Source organism: Takifugu flavidus, chromosome 20 (genome assembly GCF_003711565.1).
Source record: "Takifugu flavidus isolate HTHZ2018 chromosome 20, ASM371156v2, whole genome shotgun sequence".
NCBI lineage: Eukaryota > Metazoa > Chordata > Actinopteri > Tetraodontiformes > Tetraodontidae > Takifugu > Takifugu flavidus.
In genome coordinates, this window is record NC_079539.1 from 189,334 (window position 1) to 212,808 (window position 23,475).

The window sequence follows — 23,475 nt, forward strand, 5'->3', positions numbered from 1 at the left end:
AACAGCGTCTCATCCTTTTAGGCACCTTTTCCCCTCCGATAAACCTGTTTTACGCATAAATCTTTATAACGTCCATTTGTTTAAACACATCGTCGTGAACATCAAGAACGACTTGTGGAAACATCTGCTCCTCACACGCACACGCGCGTGCCTCTCTGGTCCAGTACCATCCGCGCGCCGGCCGCCCTCCGGACTCCTTCCGGGTCAGGGTTCACCTGTGCCGCACAGAGCCGGACTGCTAGCAAAGGTCAGTCGTGTTATGCGCTGATAACTTTCCTGTTGTCTCCGTCCTGCGTGCACCGACGTCGCTTTGTGACTCCGTGCGTGTACAGGAGCGTTTCCCCTCAAATATGCGCCACGTTGATTTGCACGGAACAGACGCATGCTAACGACCAGCTAGCCAGCGAGCTAGCCCGCGTTAGCATTTAGCATTTATGTTTACAGTGGAGCAACAAGGCAGAAAATAAATGGACAAAGCTGCTCACATAGTTGAAAATGCACATAATTAACGCCAGGAAATGGGTGCCTAAAGCATTGTCTTTATTTTTATGACGATTCTCTTTATGAATGACGGTTGTTTCAATGGGCGCCATATATTAAAATATCATATATTTATGCCACTGTTATTAAACGATCGTTACACTTTTTAGGACATCGTCTCTGTCTTCTCTAAATAAAGACAAATCATTTGCTTGCGGTGCTATAAACTGTTTATGCAACACTGAAATGACATGTTTTATGCAACTTCTTTATTTTTTTATTATTGCTGACGTGACACTGATTCCCTGATCCTGAACGCAACATGAGTTCTGGTGCTCGGACACGTGTTGCATGGATGTCATAAAATAAAAGCCAAAGTATTACATATTTAAGAGTGCAATGGGGGACTCTATGAATAACCTGCATTGGTTCATAGAATGAAAAGCTTTTAAAGACACATTTTCGACCTTTTGGAGAAGAGTGGTTTGATTAATGTGCTGATAAAGTGACCGTTTGAAAACATTCCAGGTTCAGTTATCAGCTCTTTATTATCATTGCACCATCAGTTTTGTTGACCGTTGTAACAATTAATGAGATAATGGTTTACTTTTTAAAACCTAAGAGAGTCTGGTGGCGCGGTGGATTCTTCCAGTCTGGACCCCACCACACCAGTATCCCGTCCCAGTTCACTCCGGTCCCATTATCTCCCTCTAAAGCAAACACGGTGTTTCGTAATTCAGTGAACTACAATTTGAAGTGTGTGTTCTCGTGCTTATGTTTAAACACTCGTGTTTGTTTGATGGAAACAGAATAATGTGTTTTGGATCCAAGTACACGGGACGATGCAGGGGAAGTGTGTGTCCGTGTGTGTGTGTCAGGTTCAGAGTAGAGGGAGGGCCGATGTGCTGTGAAGTGTGATGACTGCCCCCCCTCACCCGCCTCTCTGCTCCCTGACCAGGAGGGGTGCTGCCTGTCTCCTGGTGTGTGTTGGACGTGTGTGCATCATGGCGAGCCTCCTGCGTGTGGTGGCGGTCGGCTGCTCGGGGACGCTGTTCAGCGGCGCCGCCTGCGCGAAGCTGCAGAGCAACCACGCCGTCAGATCCTCGGGCCTTCGCTTCTTCAGGACCCACCAGGCTCTGGGCAGGTGTGCCTCCCCAGGTAAGAGGGAATCAAGACTCGCTCGCCTCGTTTTTACGTGTTTTTAGAGGATTCGTCTTCAAGAACCTCTCTGTATAAATGAAATTTCTGTTGTTGGTGACATTCAGGAGCTCTCTTAAAGCCCCTTTAGTAGCTTTAATGCCCGAGGTCAGAGCTTTTGCCCCCCGCAGCCCTGATACGCGGCTGCCTGTTTGCTGTGAAAACTAGCGCCAGCCGGTTGCAGGTGCTCCACGTCTGAGCGTGCTGGATGTGTGAGCTGATGTGGCCCGTCAGCGAAGGCGACGTCCCCACGGGTCGCCTGAAGGCAACAGCTGTTCCGGACACACAGATGTCAGCTTCCGCGACCCTGCTGTGACCTCTGTGGTGCACGACGCATCTCTCTGTCCTGTGTTTTCCTGAACTGCTTCATTTTCCTTTTGAAAAACAACAATTAAAAGGCAAAACTGTTATTTATGTAAAGGCGTTCAGGTACTTTTTAAGCCAGCAGGGGGCGCCAAACGGTTGATTCCGGCCAGCGTTCGTGTCATCACATTTTTGCCTTTTAAATCTAAATGAGTCACATCTGCATCAGTGATTCCAGATGTTAGTCACCTGTATCTGATCTCTGGAGGCTTCCTCACAGATGCCTTAAGTCTTATTGCCGTTCCCACAGCGGACTGTCGTTGGACTTTCTCTGATGGACTATTTAACCTCTTAAGAGAGCAGCAGAGTTAAAGGGAAAGAACCTGAAAGGAAAAACTCCTGGTGGAGTTTGAGTCCACACGATGACGAATAAAACTGCGTCTTCGTCTTCAACCGAGGCCACAAACACCGAAACTCGAATCTAAGCTAGCTCCTCTCCGTCCTCCACAGGCGTTCCGTACAAACAGCTCACAGTCGGGGTCCCCAAAGAGATTCTACAGAACGAACGCCGCGTGGCGATTTCCCCCGCTGGCGTCCAGGCCCTGGTCAAGCAGGGCTTCAACGTGATCGTGGAGTCCGGAGCTGGAGAGCCGTCCAAGTTCCCCGACGAGCATTACTCTCAGGCCGGCGCCGCCATCAGAGACATGAAGGATGTGTTCGGCTCTGACGTGGTGGTGAAGGTGCGCGCCCCCGCCTTCAACCCCGCCCTGGGCGTCCACGAGGTGGACATGTTGAAGGACGCGTCCACCTTGATCAGCTTCATCTACCCGGCTCAGAACCCGGAGCTGATGGACATGCTGTCTCAGAAGAAGGCCACCGTCCTGGCGATGGACCAGGTGCCGCGCGTCACCATCGCCCAGGGTTACGACGCGCTCAGCTCCATGGCCAACATCGCAGGGTGCGTATGAAAGCTCCGCCCCTGGCGGTGGGCGCCCCTCCTAACGTGCCGCGCTCTGCCCGTCCTCGCAGGTACAAAGCCGTCGTGCTGGCGGCCAACAGCTTCGGCCGCTTCTTCACTGGCCAGATCACGGCGGCGGGAAAAGTGCCGCCGGCGAAGGTGAGTCGGCGCGGCGGCGTCAGTCGTGAGGCGTGAACTCAAGCGTGTGCTTGTTTAACGCCGCTGTGTTTATGTGCAGGTTCTGATCATCGGCGGCGGCGTGGCCGGGTTGGCGGCCGCTGGCTCCGCCAGGGCCATGGGCGCCATCGTCAGAGGCTTCGACACCAGGTGTGTTACACAAGGAGATCTGGAGGAGTCGTTAGTGGGGGCAGACAGGCAGACAGGCAGGCAGGGAGACAGATATGGAGACAGGCAGGCAGGCAGATAGGTAGGTAGGCAGACAGACGGACAGGTAGGCAGACAGGTAGGCAGGGAGACAGGCAGATTGAGCGATCGATCCGTCTGTGATTCTATCGCCTGTCTGTGGTCGATCATCCTGTTTCCTCCCGGGGGCCCAGATGTGCACGCTGAGCACGAGCAGTTTTCCACGCAGACGGAGTCAGAACCTTCTTTCCCAGATGTTCTTAATAATCCAACATTCTCCGGCATTTTGATTTCCACTTTGACTCTTTGGAGAAAGACTTTTATTCCAAATCAAAGGTTTTTAACGGCGTTCCTTTGGGATGTATCCCGAATCCCCCCCCCCCCCCCAGGGCCGCAGCTCTGGAGCAGTTCAAGTCTTTGGGGGCGGAGCCGCTGGAAGTGGACATCAAAGAGTCGGGAGAAGGTCAGGGGGGCTACGCCAAGGTGATGTCGAAGGAGTTCATCGAAGCGGAGATGAAGCTGTTCGCCAAGCAGTGCCAGGACGTGGACATCATCATCAGCACCGCTCTCATCCCCGGTACCCCACAGATCCAGGTTGGTCCGTGACCCGGGCCCGGCCGAGCTGACCTTTGCATTGTCCCTGCGCAGGCAAGCGTGCGCCCATCCTCATCACCAAGCAGATGGTGGAGAGCATGAAAGACGGCTCCGTGGTGGTGGACCTGGCTGCCGAGGCCGGAGGCAACATCGAGACCACCGTCCCCGGGGAGCTGTCGGTGTACCAGGTCGGTCCGGACGCCGTGTCCTCGCCCCCGCCCGTCTGCCGCGGCAGCATCATCACGCTCCCGTTTGTGTTGCAGGGAGTGACGCACATCGGCTACACGGACCTCCCCAGCCGCCTGCCCACGCAGTCCAGCACGCTGTACTCCAACAACATCACCAAGCTGATGCGGGCCATCAGTCCCGACAAGGAGAACTTTTTCATCGACGTCAAGGACGTGTTTGACTACGGGACCATGGACCACGTTGTCAGAGGATCTGTTGTCATGCATGTAAGAGACATTAAAGTTGTCTGCATCCCATCAAACACATCTGCGCGGCACCTGTTGACGTCACCCGTAGTTCCCCATTACAGCCGCTAGAGGGCAGCATGCAGGCGCATCACAGTAGTTCCCCATTACAGCCGCTAGAGGGCAGCATGCAGGCGCATCACAGTAGTTCCCCATTACAGCCGCTAGAGGGCAGCATGCAGGCGCATCACTGTAGTTCCCCATTACGGCCGCTAGATGGCAGCATGCAGGCGCCATCGCAGTGTGTCCTCATTATTCATGACGTGACACAGGAAATTTAAAACATTTATTGCCTTGAAAAACTTGATTTGTACAGTTCATTTTCATAAATGTCATATTTTGAGGCAGGATTTTGGCATCATCTGTCCAACAAACCTCTGAGGGTGTAACTTGACCTTTTTCTGGTCCCAATTATGATCTCACGTCAAAACGAAACATAAATGATCCAGATATCGTTTTCAGCACCAGCTGCTCGTTTGTTTCCTCCTGCTTTGATGTTCCGATGCTTTTGACGGGAGAGTCTAATGTTTCACGCTGCAGCCCAGCTCTTCACCATCAGGCAGCGGGATCCGGGAACGAAAGCCGAGATCCGATCGGGTCCAAATGAGCCTCATTTGATATTTCTGAGGCAGCTCACATTTATCCTCATTTCCATCACTCTCCACCGATGCTTCATTCCACGTGAAGCGAGCCAAAGTGAAAACAGAACTGTTAATATGATGTTTAGGAAAGATTAATTCGGTTTTGTTTATCTTTCACCCCCGTTTTCCTTCCTTTCCCATCATGCCATTCTCTTCCCCTCCAGAATGGAAAGAACCTGTTCCCCGCTCCCCCGCCCAACAACGTGCCTGTCGCAGCACCTCCGAAGACCAAGAGCGTCCAAGAACTGGAGAAGGAGAAGGCGGCCCAGGTGTCCCCGTTCAGGGCGACCTTCACCACTGCTGGCGCCTACACTGGAGGTCAGATTTACCTGAAGGTTTCCCCCAGCGTGACGACGCCAGCACCCAGCGGTGCTGCTGAGCGTTGCTCTGAGGTGAAGGGCGGGTTAATAATCCCGACAAGAGGCGAGAGGTGACACACACCGACGCCCCGTTAGCGTCAGGAAGTTGTAATTGTAAAAGCGGTGTCACGCTGAGCGCGCGTTTGAAGTGCTGCTGCAGCGGGCGGTTCCCATGGTGCCACCGGGCGCTGCGTGTGAGCGCACCACATGCACTTAATGCGCTTCACACATTGTTGAGGGGCAGCGGTAGTTTCCTACTTAACACCACCACACAGCTGCTCCTGGTCCTTCTGCTCAGTTTAAATATCTGCATTTTAACCAAACTCAGGCTTCTGACAACCAGTCTCACCAACCTGAAACCTGTTTGCTCCCAAAACAGGAAGTAGCAACCTGGGTGGCCAAACCGGGCCATTGAGGCGCCTTCTTAATGCAAATGTCTGTCTGTTCTTCTGATTGTGTTAAATTTCACAAGTCAGGGAAAAATGAGTTTTCTGAAAGAGGAAGTTAGAAGATGAGACGAGCGCCAACTGAAAACCTTTAACCTTGATAACTGGCGCCCCTGGTCCACAGTGACTGACAGAACCTCGCTCTTCCTCTCAGGCATCGCCACCCTGCTGGGTCTGGGTCTCGTCGCTCCCAACGCCGCCTTCACCCAGATCGTCACCACCTTCGGCCTGGCCGGGATCGTGGGCTACCACACGGTGTGGGGGGTCACCCCCGCTCTGCACTCGCCCCTCATGTCGGTCACCAACGCCATCTCAGGTCAGTTTTCTCCCCCTCAAACCTGCGGAAATGGAGAATTAACTGCACAGAACAAAGCTGCGGTGGGAGGATCAAAGAGGTCGCAGGTCAGCCGAGGGCTCGTCGAGCCTCGAGAGGCCGTGTCCTCGTTGTCGTTGGGCTCCTAACGCAGGCGGGTGAAGAGGTGAGCTGGCTAATTGCTCTTGTGTGTTCTCACGGCTTTGATCACCGCCGAGACCCTCGCCAGAGGAGGAAGTAACGCGCTGCTGGTGATCTTTGAGCAGCTGGGGAGGCCTTTGCTCCTTCGCCGCTGCGCCACTCACCCCGAGCTCGCCGCAAAATCTTGGACGGAAAGTTTTCACTTCCTTTTAAAACTTTACTGCGTTCACCTCGGCCACGTTCTCACGTCCTGGTCCTGGCGGCGGCGTCCCCGGCCCTCTCCGTCTCTGGGTTATGCCGCCATCATCATCATCATCATCGCTCTTCTTCTTCTTCTCCGTTTGGGTGTTTTCCTCCCACATTTGTCACAGCTTTGTTTTGATTTCTGACCGACTGCAGTTATGGAAACGAGACCGGCAGAAATGTCGTTGCGTCAGCTGTCATAAAGGCACAAAATCACGGAGACGTTAGGGAATCATACTGGAATTTATGGTTTGACCGGAGGCGACGCAGCCGGTGGCGGGTCGTCCCGAGCGCCGTAGACGATGGCCTCATATCCTGCGACCTTTCGCTGCCGAAACGCAAATGTCGGGATGCCTTAACGGCGCGTGACGCTCGTCCAACCTTGTGTGTGAAGCGGCACTTGTTGGGAATCTTGGCCTCCCTGTTCAGCCGTCACTCCTGAAATGAAGGTCAAATGTGCCGCCCTGTTGCTAGGCAACCTAACGTCTGCACAACACAACGAACAAGACTCCCAGAGTATCAGATATTTACTGCCTGTAAGCCAGGATAGCTGTTATCAAGGTTTGCTAATCCTTCTTTCTCCCTGAGCCTCAGATCTTATGGAGCCACACAGGAGAAATATGTTTAATTGTACCTGCGCTGAAAAATGCTAAAACTCTCATTTGTAGGTCTGACGGCTGTGGGTGGTCTGTCCCTGATGGGAGGCGGCTACTCCCCGACGTGTACCGCTGAGACCCTGGCTGTGCTGGCTGCCTTCATCTCCTCCGTCAACATAGCTGGTGAGACACCTGCACACGGCCACCGCTGCCAGTTACAGCAAGCGTCGGCCAGTAAAACAGCAGCCAGGGATGAAGAGCGAAGCATTCTGAAATAAGACAAGTCTCACAGCTGCACCGTCATGCCCTTCAGCTCATACCAGTGTTTGGCTGCGACCTGGACCACACACACACACACACACACACTCATTCCTGCTAATAATAATTCCCATTCTAATGATAAAGTGTTCCCAGAGTCATTAAGGTTCTCATCACTCTCTTAATTGTCCTGGGAAATAGTGTTCCACCAGGACGGAGCCGTGAGTTTACTTTAATTTCACCTATTAGCTCGCAGTCAGACAGGGAGGGTTTTAATGTGGGACCTTCCGCCACCACGCAGAGGCAATAATTCATGAAATTAGGACTCTTTCTAAAGGCAACATCTCGAAATCTGCAGGACGAGACAAACTTATGTTCTAATAAGTCAACGCGAAGACAAAAAGGGCCTGAAAACATCAGGGCTGTGTTTGTGGAAGAGGAAGGGTTTCTAGGTTATCCCGCAACCGGCCACTAGAGGGCAGAAGGAACGCGGGGTCACATCAACACACGAGCGTTGAGCTGCAGGGGAGCGAAGAGAACAGGCCGTCAGCGCTTTCGTTGGCTTCTGTTGTGAGTTTTAGACTTAATATGTGTGCAATAAAAACAAAAAGGAGGGAAAGGACATGAAAATTCCTCCATGTTAATATATTGACTCAGATTGGTTTGTAGCATTAGCAACCAGATCGTTATTATTGTTATGGTTATTACGTGTTTTACCAGTCTGAGACTAAAATTACACAAGCTGGAAAGAAACAGGTGCTAGCCTCTGATTCACCCGTGTGTGTGTGTGTGTGTGTGTGTGTGTGTGTGTGTGTGTGTGTGTCACATGGGTACAGTCCTACCAGAGTGTCGCAGTAATGCGAGCTGCTCCCTTCTGCTTTGACACTTTTGAGGTTTTCTTGTAGAAATATTTACACTGACACCAAGGCGACTTGTTAAAGTTTTAACGTGACTCTGAGGGTTTGGAGCTGTTGCTAACATGGACCCTAAAGTATCTAAAATTAGCCTGGATTCATGTCCTACAGGCCTCGCACTGCTGTTTTTATTCACGTGACTCAGGTTTGATGTATTTAGTCAGAGTCTTCATCGTTGATTCAGAGGGGCGAGTTTCACTCCAAACATGACGTATAGATGTGCGAATGGGCTGTAACCGGCGTCCAAGCTGCAGCCTCCTTTTATTGGACTGGAGCGGCACGTGTTTCGCTGAGCGCCACAGTCAGTTTTTCCCCTCTCAAACATAAATCTCTCCTATTATTAGATTTGCTAAAAATGCCTTCGCTCGCCTGATTTGGGGCCACTGTAAACACAGGTGTATTTATTTTCCCCGCCTCTCTCCAGGTGGTTTCCTGGTCACTCAGAAGATGTTGGACATGTTCAAGCGTCCCACCGACCCTCCGGAGTACAACTACCTGTACCTGCTCCCTGCCGGCGTGTTCGTGGGGGGCTACGGCGCGGCGCTGCAGGCTGGATACAACATCGAGCAGGTGGGCGGCGGCCTCCGCAGGAGCAGATCTGCGGTTTCCCCCCGAGCGTTGCCGAGTTCTCCCCCGTAGCCATAGCGATGCAGAACAGGCAGCGGCTGTAGAAAAGTCAGCTAATCCGGATCCAAAGCCGCCCTGTGTTTGCCCAGATGTTGCTCGGGACCCTGCGAGCAAACCGCTCGCCCTCTTTTCTTACGCTTCCCTTTCCCTCTCCAGATGATGTACTTGGGCTCGGGTTTGTGCTGCGTCGGTGCCTTGGCGGGCCTCTCCAACCAGAAAACCGCCCGCCTGGGTAACGCTCTGGGAATGATCGGAGTGGTCGGGGGTGTGGCCGCCACTCTGGGCGCCCTGAAGCCCAGCCCGGAGCTGCTGGCTCAGATGAGCGCCGCCATGGCCGTCGGCGGCACTGCAGGCGAGTGTTGGTGGCGGCGCGTCCTCAGACACGGCTCCCCTCTGCACCACACATGCACACAGCCCAAACCCACTCACAAACATGGAACCCCTCCAAACAGGCCTCATTAGCAACACCTGGCTGCTCAGACAGACCCGTTTCCCAGCATTCCCCCCGTACGTGCGTGCACGTGCTTGTGATTTGCTGGCTGTTTGTGTGGGTCCTTCAAGGACACGGAGCTTTATTTATTCCCCGCCTGTCTCCCTCTCCAGGCCTGACCATCGCTAAGAGGATCCAGATCACCGACTTGCCTCAGCTGGTGGCTGCCTTCCACAGCCTGGTGGGCCTGGCCGCCGTGCTCACCTGCGTGGCCGAGTACATGGTGGAGTACCCCCACTTTGCCACCGACCCCGCGGCCAACCTCACCAAGATCGTGGCGTACCTGGGCACCTACATCGGCGGCATCACCTTCAGCGGCTCTCTGGTGGCGTACGGCAAACTGCAAGGTAACCCGCCGCCGCGGTCCTACTTTACCCGCGAGGGTCCCCGTCAACCCACCTGACCTCCGCCTCTGCGCCCGCAGGCATGCTGAACAGCGCCCCCCTCATCCTCCCCGCTCGCCACGCTCTCAACGCCAGCCTCATGGCCGCCAGCGTGGGTGGGATGATTCCCTACATGCTGGACCCCAGCTACACCACAGGCCTGACCTGCCTGGGCTCCGTCTCGGCTCTGTCTGCCGTCATGGTGCGCACTTTCTTCACGTTGAACTTTTCCTCCACGCTCACAGACAGAACGATGGCGTTCAAACGGTTCAGGAAGGCGACGTTACCGATGAGTCAGGAGGGGAAAAAGTGACAGGCTGGACGAATGTGTGATATAAGATTTCCTCAATAAATCTGAAGGAAAAGTTTGAGTCAGGTCCGACTGTGGCGAACGTCTAAATTTTTAGTGCGTGTATCGAATGTTCCGCGGAGATTTTTCACATCGGGACACTGTTGCCGGGCAACGCGCAAGTCCTTTCCCGAGGAACCGGCGGAAAATATGACAGATAAACAATCTAGGCGTGTTTAAATCCGGAAGGATCGGTTCTTTCACGTCCCGGTCACAGCGAGGGCTCTGAACCCAGCAGGAAACCCTCCGCCGGGTGCGTCTGGGTAATAAAAAGCGGCGCGTTCTCTGTTGGAAAACCGGCCGCCGCTCAAAGGTGGTTCTGATTTGTCCTGAAACGGCTTCAGTGAGTCTGTAATCAGCAGCGTGCTGTGATGTAGCGGCGCCTCCCAACGAACCCAACGAACCCAACGAAACGCTGAAATGATGAGGCGCTGACGCGCGCCAGGCACCCGATGCAGTTGGCGCCCGATAAAACTGGAACTGTACGGATGATGGAGCGTCCGATAATGAGAGGATCTGACTGGGAAAGCGCCAGGGAAGCTGGAGAAAGAGTTCTTTTTGATTTGATCACTGCTGTCGGTTGGCTTTGGTGTTGAATCCAGGATCCTCGCGTCCACTTTATTCAAGCCCTCTGTCCTCCTCCTCCAGGGCGTCACGCTGACCGCAGCCATCGGGGGCGCCGATATGCCGGTGGTGATCACCGTGCTCAACAGTTACTCGGGCTGGGCCCTGTGCGCCGAGGGCTTCCTGCTCAACAACAACCTGCTGACCATCGTCGGAGCGCTCATCGGCTCCTCTGGAGCCATCCTGTCCTACATCATGTGTGTGGTGAGTGTGCTGTTCCTCTCCTGGCCACCAGGAGGGACTCTAACGTTACCTTAACTCCGGCCCGTCTGGCTGAGGTCTCACACGAGCGGCTCCCACAATTCTGCTGATTTGCTCTGCTGGACACAATCAAAGAGGGGTGAAAGCACAAGCAACGACAGGAAAAGGAAATCCAAATGATCTCTCCCTGTCTGCGCTCCAGGCCATGAACCGCTCGCTAGCTAACGTGATCCTGGGAGGTTACGGCACGTCATCCACCGGCACAGGAAAGCCAATGGAGATCACAGGCACACACACAGAGGTCAACGTGGATCAGACCGTGGACATGATTAAAGAGGCCCAGAACATAATCATCACTCCAGGTAACACACACACACACACACACATTTTTATTTTCCTGCAGCATTAGCGGAGTGTGTGTTCTGTTTATTTAACCTCTTCTTGACCTGCGCTACGTCACCGCTTGGCTGGGATAATTGACAGGTCACGGTGGAGCGGCCACACACTCTCCGCACGGGTTTCTGTGTGGTCGCCGCTCTGGTAACTCGACGTTCGGCAGCGCGTGGTATATCTGCAAGGTCGGGGGAAAATGAGGTGGAATGGGAACATGCTGGCTTTTTGTTGACACTTCAAACAGTGTGTTCAGCGTCGGCGGCTGGAGCCGAGGCTCCCACCTTTGTTCCAGTTCGGCGCTTTTCTCTCACCGGTGTTTGACACCTAAGCACGTCCACCCCTCCCACCGGGACCGTGGCGACGCTCCTCGGCCGTCTCCCGGACCGGGCTGGCCGGCGCTCCGTCGGCGTTCCCGCTCACGTGGGACTGAAGGCGTCCAGCCTGCAAACTGCTGGTTGCCGTCACAGTGTTGCGAACATGTGCACGAAACTTCCTTCTTTATCCTCACTTTATTGGAATGAAATAGGGAAAACCGGAAAACTTCAGTACGCCCATCAGAGCTGGAAAAAGCCCGAGTGACTGATCCCAGGTTTACTTTTTTCTGCCCTTTTGTTTTCATTTTGGACTTTCTCCCTAATTGGGGCCGTCACGGCCACTTTTCCTGACTGACGTCCGCGCTAACGGCCGATAATCTCCCCGACTTCCCTCCAGCTACGAGTGGGCTTGATCTTATCGGGGAAAACTCCGGAGAGGCTTAGAGAGACGTGTGCGGGTGCGGAGGGAAGGGATTCGCCGCTCCTTTCTGTTGTTTTGAATCTGATACGCCGTCGGCTTGAATCGGAGCGTCGGAACGCGGCGGTTTGTTGTGACAAGACTCGTAAACACCGCTGGAGCGCGGAGCGTGTTTGTGATGCCGCGCAGCAGCGTTATTGAGCGGGAGACCCCGGCGGCCTGGCGTGCCAGCCTTTGAAAGAGGCACCTGATTTTCCGGGAAGATACCGCTGGGAAGGTTGGAGCAGCGTTCAGGAATGCTCATCTGGAGAAGTTCTGGCCTGTTGGCTTCCACGGGGAAAATATGTAACTTTTTTATGAGCCATGTTTGGCCGCGTTTCTGACCCACCCGAGTCTTTTTAAAGTGTCTTGTCGTTTTGCTCGTGCAGAACGGAGCGTTTAATCGCCTCTGACGGGCTGTGAAAGTGGATCTGAGCTCCCGCGGAGACGCGGAGCCCGATCGCCTCTGAACCTTCTCGCCGTCTGTTGTCTCCCAGGTTACGGACTCTGCGCCGCCAAGGCCCAGTACCCCATCGCCGAGCTGGTGAAGATGCTGACGGAGGCCGGGAAGGCTGTCAGGTAAAGAGAGCCGGTCCCGGTGGAACCTGCTGCTGCAGCTGCTGCTACTTAAAGTATTTGTGCTTGATTAGAGGAAGGTGGGTGGTCAGACCCCCCCATCCTGCACTCTTCCTCGGCCTTAATGAACCAGACACTATTAACAGTTTAAAGAGCCCCACATAGGAAGCTTTTAGTCTCCCCACTGTCCTCCTGATCATGTGGGATCACACGAGGGCTGAAACTGACGATCCGGGTCTGCAGCTACAGCTGCTAATGGCTCCCAGAACCGCCGGGCCGTCTGCAGACTGGATCCCAACTCTGCAACTGGTGGGAAAATAAGTCTGCAGAGAGGCCGGTGGTTAAAGAGCAAGGACCGACCTCTAGGATGAAGCCGTCTCGGGTTCAGAGGTTCTGTTGTGGAAGAGAGCTGAGGTTCTGACTCCACTTTGGTTTTTCCAGGTTTGGAATTCACCCCGTGGCGGGTCGCATGCCGGGTCAGCTCAACGTGCTGCTGGCTGAGGCCGGCGTTCCCTACGACATCGTCCTGGAGATGGAGGAGATCAATGAAGACTTCCCTGGTAAGATGCAGTTGTTGGGGGGGGGGGTTCTGGACTGGTTTATTCCGACCACAGATCAGCACCAGCAGTGTTTGGACTCAGGAGACAGTTCGCTTAGAGATTTGTCATCTTCACACTTCTCACAGTTCAGATTAAACAGAGGAGACGGAGCGAACCACTTGGTGCTTTGAACCTTCAAACATTCCTCTGTTTATTCCAGAAATATGGAAAACACTTGTTGCGGAAACCTAATTTTTCCCGCCCTGTTGTGATAAACCCGGGCGCTGCGGTCATTTCACACATTCGTCCACACGACGGACCTTCTTCCGTCCCATCTCTGGCGGTGCAACGTTCACGTTTCCGTGCTGTTGGAATGTCCGCTAACTAACGAGCTTCTTCTCCCGACGCTAACGACCAGAGACGGACCTGACCCTGGTGATCGGCGCCAATGATACCGTGAACTCGGCCGCGCAGGAAGACCCCAACTCCATCATCGCTGGCATGCCTGTGCTGGAGGTGTGGAAGTCCAAGCAGGTGAGGCGTCCGCTGGGTGGGAAGGGGAGGGCTGTTCCCAGAGAACGCCTCCCAACGTCTGCTCTCGCCCTCCAGGTGGTGGTGATGAAACGTTCGCTGGGCGTGGGATACGCCGCCGTCGACAACCCCATCTTCTACAAGCCCAACACCGCAATGTTGCTAGGAGACGCGAAGAAGACCTGTGACGCCCTGCAGGCCAGGGTCCGAGAGGGCCTGGTCCAGCAGTGAAGGACCTCCCTGACCCGGCGTGGAGCACCTGGAGGGAGAAGACCTGTGGTCCAGGTTTCCCAAACACGCTTCAGCATTAAATCGTCTGAGCCCAGACGCCCCCCCCCCCCCCACCCAGAAGGCAACTCCTTTTATCTTCTTTGAATAAGAGAAATTGTAATAAGACACACGTGTGCATTAGGAGCAACAAAACAGTAGTTTTTTAGTCCACAGATTTTTTCGGGTTTGATTTTAAATATTAACCTTCAGCAACAATCACAAATGTAGATACTTAAAGATTAGAGGAGACTTTTAGTAAATAGTTGTGAATTAAGTGCAACCAAACTGGGCGTTCGAACCAGGTGAACCGCACGGTGAGCTAAGGTTCTTTTGAAGAACTGTTCTTCCTTTTGTTCTCTGCTCCGCCTTTGATGTTCTTTCATGTGCCACGCCCTCCCCCCGCTGTAAAAAGCCCTTTTGTAAACGTCTTTCAGTCGGAGAGTTTTTGTAGAAATGCACAAACCCGTCATTGGAACCCGGCTGTCTGCCTTTTGTACCTCCTCTCCTTCGCTACACTCGAGTGACCCCCGCTTCAGCCTCGACTCCATTACGCGCGGGTCCAAACCCAGATAAAATCCACTGGAACCTCATCGATCAAGCCTTTAATGCAATAAACAGAACGGCTCTGAGCTCTTTATTCCAGGGGACCACATCTGTCCTGCCGAGTGCACACGCAGTCGGAGCTGCTCTCGCTCCAGGTGTTTCCCATCATCCCGAGTGGTTCTGATATGATAGAACAGCCGGCAGCTGGATTTTACAGTTCCTCTGTGTTTTTTTTATGTAAGCGAGTGCGGCTAATCCACTCGTGTGTCCTCGTTAGTGCTCTGGAGGTGCCTGCTCCAGCTGAATCGTTCTTTTACCCTCTAGCATTGTTTCAACTCACCCCCCCCCCCATCCAGATTGATAGTTTAACGTCAGAAGTTTCCACCACCGGCAGAACGACGGTGTTTGTCTTAAACGTCTCGGCCAGTACTGTAAGTTCTTCATCCTGGGACCTGATACACTGAAAACTGTCCTACCTCTGCCCCAAACCACCAGAAACTTTCCATGGGATCTGCACCCGACTTCCAGAGGATGTGTAAACGGACCAGATATTTTCCATCCACACACCTTGATGTGACCAGTTGCCTGTTTTGTGTGTGCGTGTGTGTGTTCACTTCTGATTCCCGAACCGTCAGACCTCAGCGTGCTGCTAGTTTACCGTGTTCTGCAGATGTCGTTTGGATAAATAACCGTTTAGCCACAAATAGATGAATTTGCCGAGTTTCTCTGTGTAAACTATTGATCAAAATAAAGATGGGAATAATTCTTCGCCATAGCCAAAATGACCCCCGGTGCCCTTTTTTTTCTGTTGTGCAGGGTAAGAACATGTACGATGTACCATGTTGGGAAATGAAGTGTTACTGTGAATGTCTCTTTCCTTCCGCCTTGTTTATCATGGAACATTTTCATCCCTAATAAACCTGTATTTACACAAGAAGCTGCCCCGGGCTGTCATTCCATCCCCGTCCGACTCTTTGGAGGTGCGATCGGATTCCCGGCCAATAAACAAGCTGATCTTCGAGCTTTTCCCTCGGGTCTACCGCAGCTTTGATGGTCAAGTTACCTGCTCGGTTTTTTTTCTTTTTCTAAGAAAATACAAATATTTGCAGCAATTACCTGGATGAAGGCGAGGGCGCAGGGCTGCTCTTACGCGGGGAGGTGGATATAAACGCTTGGAGCTGTCGCCCCATCGCTGGGTTCTTATGTATACAGGCTGAAATTGGAAATCGCAACCAATTTATGTGAGAAAACCTCGAAGAGGATCTTCCTGTGAGGAGAGACAGATGGGAATGGGCTCTTGTGTACAGAACGGCGGTATATACAAACTATTACGGCAGAATCTCCAACACATGTAGATTATAAAATAAAAGTCAATCCAGGAGGATGAGTAAGCATCCCGAGGTCTCCATCTGCTGCCTTCATCCCCTCATTTGATTTTCCCTAATGTTCAGGAAGCCTCGTCAAAGTTCTGCGAGCGGGAAAATGCGCGCGATCACGTGGGCGGGGGGCAAAAAAAGCGGGAACTGGTTTATTATTTATACTCGAATAAAGAAAAAACCCTTTAATGGCATTAAGTGGTATTAAACCTGATAAATCACCGTTTTAAAATCGCCTAGTAAGTGACTGTGGACCCGTTTTTACTCTCGGAACCCGCACGGCCGGATCGGATCGCATGATTCCACCATGAGGGTCGCGATAATGACTGAAACGCAAACAGTTTGTGCGACATTTTTCGCCCATAAGCGGCACCTGATTGCCATTCAAGGTGGGGGGATGGAGGCACTTAGAGGGGGAGAGGTGCCCACAGAGATGGGGGAGATAGATTTATGAGGACGGAGATCGCATGTGTGCGCGATGAGGGCGGATTCTTTCTGTAACAAGTAGCACTCAGACGGGCTGTTATCAGGCTGCACATCTGGGGGGGGGGGGGGGGGGAGTAGGGTGGGGGTGTCACCCCCGGTGCACAGGTGAGATGCAGAGATTGCGTCACCTACCTGCCGCACTTTAAAGGTTGGAATAATCTTTCTCATCTATCCAGTTTGTGTTTTTATTGTACTGATTAATTGCACATCTGGATAGTTGCAACTCCAGTGCGTGTTTGTGCCGGGTCATTTACCCACAATGCTGTGGGGCAGCCACCATGGCCGCGCCCTGGCGATGCAGCCATTGAAATTTAATTTGACATTTAATTCGGTGGTTTGATATGAGAACGCCTTTGATGATGATGATGATGATGATGAGTTTGATAAGACAACGCACGCATGTGCGTGTGAGCGGTTCATCTTCACACGATGACGTTTCTCTTTTAAACTGGAAAAAAAAATGAACAGAGCAGTTTTATCAGCAATAGGAAGAAGTCTTCACAGTTGACCCCAAACGCACCATTTAATTAACTGGATTGAAAATAAACTCGAGTCTCATCATGTCGCTTTTTATTAAAGTCATTTACACCTGGCGTCATTAAAGCGAAACCCTATATACTATATTAATATTAATATAGTATATATTAATAAGCGAGCTGTGAAACGGCGCCGTAAATTGCTAATTTAGCGGTTACGCTAATCCAAGATATCGGATTTATCACATTGGGACTGAAAGATTTTGCGGTTTTTTCGAGACAAACTCTTCCCACAACCACGCGGGATCGGCTGACCTCAGGTGCGTCTGCGCACCTTTTCAGACTTCCGGGACGCCTGCGGCCACATTCAGACCGACGACCATCCTTCACTTCCCCTGAGTGAGTCGCTGCTACATGGTGCTAAAGCCGTGCTGCTCCCTTTGTTGTTGCTGTTCTTTGATGTGCAACGTGCTTTGTTGTTCCTTGCTTCGACTGAAACTGAGAAACAAAGGCAGAAGCATTAAACGGGCACGCAGATGTTACCAGCACGCGGTAGATGCCAATATACAGTTCCTGGTTCCACTTGGAAAAGACTTCCTACAATAGTTGGTTTTGAAGTCGTTAGAGGTCATTCAAGGTAATCTGTGATCTGTTGGTTTATCGGTAAATATCCAAAAGGTTTGAATTCTTTTATGGTTTGGAATTCTGAAATGAAGTGGTGGCATCGTTGAAGCCCTGCTGCTTTGTTGAAATGTGGTTGCTTTAAGGATGTCGGCCTAGACCACCACCACGGTTGGTGGACATCATCTGGAGGAGCCTTGGATCAGTCTTTGGCATCCTGAGGAATCCAAGTTGAGCAGCGATTGAAACCAGAGTGGCAGCAGATGGAGGCTGACTGTTACAGATGACCCGCCTGCTGGATCGCAGGTGGACGATGAGTTTGTAGAGACCGGTTGAAAGGAGCGAGCTGCTCGGCTCCGAGCAGAGGCCAGGGCTTCACCAGAGCCTGCAGAGGCTTTGAGGCCTGAGATGATATCAAGATGGTGGATGATGGATGTTAACGTATCTGAACTGAAGCTCGCGGCAGCAGAAGAGCTGGAGTCAGAGTTCGAGGAGGAGGGGGGGGCACCTTCAGGTGTTCCCCATGAGGGATCAGAAGTTGTTTGAGCTGGACTTGTTGATCCTTTGGTGCCTTTTTCAGATGGATTACTCGACGTTGACCAGCATCCCCCTTCAATGCCAAAGGAATCCCTTTTGTTAAAGTGACCTAGATTGAGACAGCACTGTTGCCATGGTTACAGCGTCTCATTAGGATGTGTGAGCTTGTGATGATTCATTAATGTTGAGTTTAGAGCTGGAAAAAAAGGATTTAATCCAGATCATCTCCAGCAGCCTGAGAGTCTCCTTTCATATGAAGTCCTACTGAGCTGTATGTTAAAAGCCCCCCAACCACACACACACACACCACACACACACACACACACACGTGCAGCTTCTGCCTCCTCTGAAGTTGTTTTGACTGCGACCGACCTGAGATTAATGTGGACGCACTAACCTGGCCGGCGAGCAGCGCGGTCGCTCTCTTTACGGTGGGGTTTGACGGCCGCTAACGTAAACACGGGCAGCAGTTCTGCTCTTTCAAGCAGCTTTTATAGTCCAGCTGCTTCTCCTCCTCCTTTAGGGGCTGAAGGATGCTTGAGTGGGGGAACTAGTTAATGTAGCGGTAAGTAGCCAAATGGGTTTTTCCTTCAGGAAGTTGAATCATGCGCAGCATCCGTATGTTTGTGCGTACGTGTCAGTGGATCGGAGGCATCATAAATTTTGGGAAAACAAAATGTTTATTGAAACATCTTCCTGGACCACTTAGCATGAGTTTGTTATTGTGTTGCGGCAAAGGTTAGTTGTCGGAAATGCAGACGGAGCATCGTATGGACGTGGGATGCAGGAAAAGCCCGGATCATGCTAATAAAGAAGTGCTTTGTTGGCTTTGATGTTGGAAAAGAAAATCCATACAGGTCTGAATTACCGGTTAGCTGAGATGCCGATTACCCTTTTTTTGGGGGGGGTGAGAAAGACGGATGGTACACAGGCCGTCCAGAGTTTCACCAGTTGTCATCACTCCTTTATCCACACAGATACATTAGCTCTTATCAGGTGACTTGCTGACCCCCCATTGAGGAGGAGTCCCCGTGTTTCTGCGCTTCAGTCGTTACTTCTGAAGATAATCAAAACAGAATCTAAAGCAATGAGGGCTCAAACATCGGCGCTGGCGAAGCGTGAGGTGGCAGATGAAAGGCTATCTGCTCGGCGATGATGTAAGTGTGCGCCGACACGTTTTCTGCCCCGCCGGTTTGTGGGTCGACCCCCGTCTGCGGTGACTCAAAGGCTGAAAGAACAAAGCAGAAAGGGATGATTGTGAGAGCCTCACCAGGCGACGGGTATCAGCTGTTGAACCCCGTTTAGATCCCGTTGCTCCTCGTTTCTCCTCATTCGGAGAAACTCCTGAGTGACGGCTGATGGTGCGTGCATACAGGTGTTCCACCGCCTGCATCAGCGCTGTTTTCCACACGTCTTGGCTGCTTTGAGGACTTCCCATCTGTATGGTGGCTCATTCAGGGATCAACGTTTGATCCTCCGGTCTCACAGGGCGCGGTGGTTGACGCTGCTTTGGAAACACAACAGCTTCCCTCGTGTTAGCTGCACGACCGCTAGCTGCCTGCTAACTGTCCGAGTAGAAAACAATCAATGGAGACGAACAGCAGAGGAAAAACATGGTGACAAAACCCGGAATCATCTCAGGATGTTGAAGGAAACATGAATGACTTTATTGTTGATGGTCTGCCCACATCTTCACATTAGCCGCATTTCTCTGAAGTGGTTACGGGTGTTTCGTGTTTGCGTGAGGGACAGACAATGGATGTTCCGTGCCACTAAAGATGAAGGAACACGTGACAAAGACCGTCTGTCAGCTCCGAGGTAACGCGTCGTGGCATTTACGAGATGTGCCTGCTTTTAAAGCAAAGAGCCTTGTAAAAAAAGGAAGATACGGCTAATGAAAACAGCTAGCAGTAGGCTCATCCAGGGAGATGTAGTGGTTTAAATCTGACATCTGGTCTCTAAAGAGATCTTCAACCACGGAAAGATACGTCAGGGTTGACCTGTGACGAAAGGCGACGTTGACAACACCGAAGGCGGAGGAATGCTCGGGCAGAATAAATAGAAAAGGAGGAATAAACGGGAGAGGAGCAGGGAAGCCCTCGTTAGTGGGACGACGTGATGAGTCAGCCTGGAGGATGGTCATAAATGTTTGGGGATTTATTTGTGAAACTCTGATGTGTTTGTGCAGCCTGGCCCACACACGGCAGCAGCTCTGCTAGCCTGCCAAGAGAACGCACCACAATGTGGAATATCGGGAGGCTGTGTGTGTGTGTGTGTGTGTGTGTGTGTGTGAGATTCTTCATCTGTTGGAGATGTGAGATGTATGAAGGGATAAAAGTTTATTTTTAAAATGTGCAGTTAGACGTAACTTGTTTGGCGCTATGAACTTGTCTTTATTTCACCAAATTGTGAGTTTTCAGTCCGTTCACCTGGGATGAACTAGCTAACGAAGGGAAAATGATTGACGTTTGTGTCGTTTATGGGATGTGAGCGGCAACAGATGGAACGGGGTTAACGTGTCCATCCGAAGATGGAACGCAGGTCGTATTTACCTGAAAGAAGGAAAACTCGGCGAATGCCTCAAATATCCTAAATGTTTCCGAACTCTGTGTGTGCGCGTGTCAATATTTACAGTTTCCTCGTAGTTTCGGGTTACCGTTTTCAGGAGTTTTTGTTTTTATTGCATGTTATGCAACTTTAGCCTGGCTAGCTAGTTTCCCTTTTCACATCTGTTTCCTGTTTACATGCACACGTCCAGTGTTTGGGAGTTTTATTCTCAAAAACACGTAAAATCGGCACCAGATAAAGTGAAGTTGTCAATGTGCATCTTTTCACACGCAGGTAAAATTTCCAAACTTGCAAATTATTGTAGCGGCTATCGAGGTACTGTTCGCTAATAGGAATGGCGGTTTATTATTTTTCCGCTCAGATTTCCTTCTTGATGTGCCGACATTCGGGGGTGGTATTCCACCCAATTATTTTCCCAAGAATAGTGCGGAATTCTGAATCTTTACCCCCCGCCCCTCCCCCATACCTCCAGACTACAAATGAATTGCAGCGCCTGACAGGAAGGAAAACAAGTGTGTTTGTCTGTTTGTAGGCTGCGCAGGCTAACGAACTCGCTGTGTCGTGTGGAGGCATCGGTGTGTAGCTGCTCTTTATCAGGGGACGATCTCCTGGGGAAAAGAATGCCCTTCAAATGTAGAGATCCTGGAAAGATTACCACAATTTTCCACTTCAGGGAAACCAGGGCCTTCGTGTCCCGGTACCAGCCGAGCGACTGACTTAATTGTTTCGCTAATTCCCGAGCGGGATGTCTGCTTTTGTGCGTTTGCGTGTGTGTACATGCTTCCCTGAAGAGGCCGAACTGTTAAACAAATATTTCGGTAGGTCACAAAACAGGCAGCTTGTTGTGGGGGTGGTTACAGTTTGTACACGTGCAGCGCGTCTGTGGTTAACCCGGGGTGGCCTGTCCGCCGCTGGAGTGCATGTTTGGGTTTCAGTTGCTACCGCCGCTGCCTTAAAGACCCTCGGAGGGGGAGGATGCCGTTTGTAGCTCCATTTTGAGGATGGAGGACAACAAACAAGTTCTCCCTGCGTCAGCGAGGAGTTGCGACACAAGTAGCAAACACAAACCTTCAGTAAAATGTCAGCAATCGGGGCGCAACGACCACGTCAGTGCAGAGGAAACCCGGGGGCTGACGGTCAGAACTCGCATCCGTTGACCTCTGAATCCTCAAAGAGCTGGAAGAGTCTCTGTTCTAATCCCCGAAACCGGGTCTCCTGCGAGGGAAGACTTGTCCTCAAAGGTCAAGTAGGAGAGTGTAGCAAACATGAGTTGGGTCCATTACTGAGGTCAGCGTGTTTCTGCAAAGTTACATTTGGGGGGTTATTGTAATAACAAAGGCTGAATCATCTTTCGCCTGGCTGGACGTCTCCTCACCGGGGAATATTGTAAATATTTGAGAGGGACTGTTGACATGAAGATAACACTGACTAATGGGTTTACAAAAAAAAACCTGATGACTTTTTGGGAGTCATGAAGAACATGAAGCGAGGGAGAGAAACTGGAGCTTAGGTGGAGAAGAAAGGGGGGTTTGGAACGAGGGGGGGGTAAAAACAGGTGTTGAGGAGGAGGCAGGTGGAGGCTGGGAATGTGGTGCCTGGTGTGTGACGTAATCCAACATTTGAGGGAGGAAAGATGGACGTCCTTCCTCTGATCCGCTGCACTTCATCCTCGAGAGCAAAGAGAAGGAAAACTTTCCACCCCAGGACTGTTTAGGTTGAGATGACATCAGTATTGATAAAAGTGTCTGGAATATTGTTCCAGGGAGATTATCTTCTCCAAGACGTCCTGAAACCGCTGTCTGATGCCCCCCCCCCCCTTTCGAAGAAGGTTCATTGCGTCCGGCGGAGCCTTGGGTTCAGTCGGTTCAGCGAAAACAGCCAAAATGGTCCCCTTAAGAGGAGGACAGGGACCAGTGCTCCCAGCAGGGTCGCCCTTTCTCCAGGAGTGAACTCTAGCTACCACCGTTTTGGCAGAGGAAGCTTCGCTGGTCTGGTGAAGCTGTCGGGATTTCTGGCTTGACCCGGTTGGGAACCCACTCATTGATGCGTAGCTGGTAGCATGAAGCTTCTCCTGTCGCCCACCTGTCTCTTTCACCTACTTTAGCACCGTTGCTTCTTATCTTCTTCCTCGCCGCCGCTCCAGCTCTTCCCTCCCTGCGGGAAGACGAGTTTGACAGGCCCGATTCTTCTGACGGGTCCGATTCCTCTGCTCCCACAGATCGCTTAACATTCCGCTGCTGATCTTCAAGCCCCGAAACAAACCCAGATCAAAGCCATTGCTTTCATCTCCCACCACGACCACGCAACATCCTGGTTTGGGAGTCCGGGATGACATCAGCGGTATTTCAGGTGTGCTGCTGGGTGCAGCAGAATCAGAGCCGGGTTCTGTTGTGAGCGTCAGTATTTAGTGTTTCCAGGAATCAAAGCAGCATAATGGATGGAAAACGAGCTCAAGCTGCTGAAGAGCTTCTCTGATGCCTGAAGGGAAAACAGTCGCCGTCCCTTCATGGACACACACACACGCACATGCTTCTCTCTCTTTACTCTAAAAAGTAAATTTTAAGACAAGATGAAAGAATTCTATCGATTGTTTGGAGGACAATGCAGGTCTGGGTCCGTCTGTTCGGCCTCAGATTTGAGTCTCATCTTGACCCGCTCATGTGAGTGGTCGGTCTTGACAATGTGACGTGAACCACCGCGATGTTCTGCTCCGCTGGGGCAGTGGCGGTGAGGCGGCGATGGTGAAGGCGGCGGCCTCCAGACACGGCAGGGAGATCTTTGCACCACCCAGAGAGGAATTATGGGAATCAGACTTAAAACTGGAGTTGGTGATTT

At 51.8% G+C, this 23,475-nt stretch overlaps 1 protein-coding gene and 1 long non-coding RNA gene across 2 annotated transcripts in view; both read left to right on the forward strand.

Moving 5' to 3' along the window:
• Nucleotides 1–110: 110 nt before the first annotated feature.
• nnt (nicotinamide nucleotide transhydrogenase) lies at nucleotides 111–15,513 on the forward strand. Its single transcript, XM_057018269.1, has 21 exons — nucleotides 111–247; nucleotides 1,439–1,638; nucleotides 2,491–2,938; nucleotides 3,010–3,097; nucleotides 3,177–3,265; nucleotides 3,691–3,878; nucleotides 3,950–4,083; nucleotides 4,159–4,350; nucleotides 5,174–5,327; nucleotides 5,969–6,130; nucleotides 7,180–7,290; nucleotides 8,704–8,849; nucleotides 9,063–9,258; nucleotides 9,510–9,743; nucleotides 9,821–9,981; nucleotides 10,777–10,956; nucleotides 11,156–11,315; nucleotides 12,615–12,696; nucleotides 13,135–13,253; nucleotides 13,651–13,766; nucleotides 13,842–15,513. The coding sequence occupies exons 2-21, from the start codon at nucleotides 1,485–1,487 to the stop codon at nucleotides 13,992–13,994; spliced, it is 3,267 nt and encodes a 1,088-aa protein (XP_056874249.1). The 5' UTR covers nucleotides 111–247; nucleotides 1,439–1,484; the 3' UTR covers nucleotides 13,995–15,513.
• Nucleotides 15,514–17,084: 1,571 nt separating this feature from the next.
• LOC130517092 (uncharacterized) overlaps nucleotides 17,085–23,475 on the forward strand; it is a 35,022-nt gene continuing 28,631 nt past the window's right edge. Inside the window, exon 1 of the long non-coding RNA XR_008947637.1 lies at nucleotides 17,085–17,313. This is a non-coding gene — a long non-coding RNA (uncharacterized LOC130517092). The remainder of the gene's footprint in view (nucleotides 17,314–23,475) is intronic.

Excerpts from the sequence above, each read along its gene's own strand:
- nnt (XM_057018269.1), top strand. The coding sequence starts at position 1,485 with ATGGCGAGCCTCCTGCGTGTGGTGGCGGTCGGCTGCTCGGGGACGCTG. Across the intron at positions 3,098-3,176 it reads GAAAAGTGCCGCCGGCGAAG|GTTCTGATCATCGGCGGCGG; the intron begins GTGAGTCGGCGC and ends GTTTATGTGCAG. Across the intron at positions 9,744-9,820 it reads GGCGTACGGCAAACTGCAAG|GCATGCTGAACAGCGCCCCC; the intron begins GTAACCCGCCGC and ends CTGCGCCCGCAG.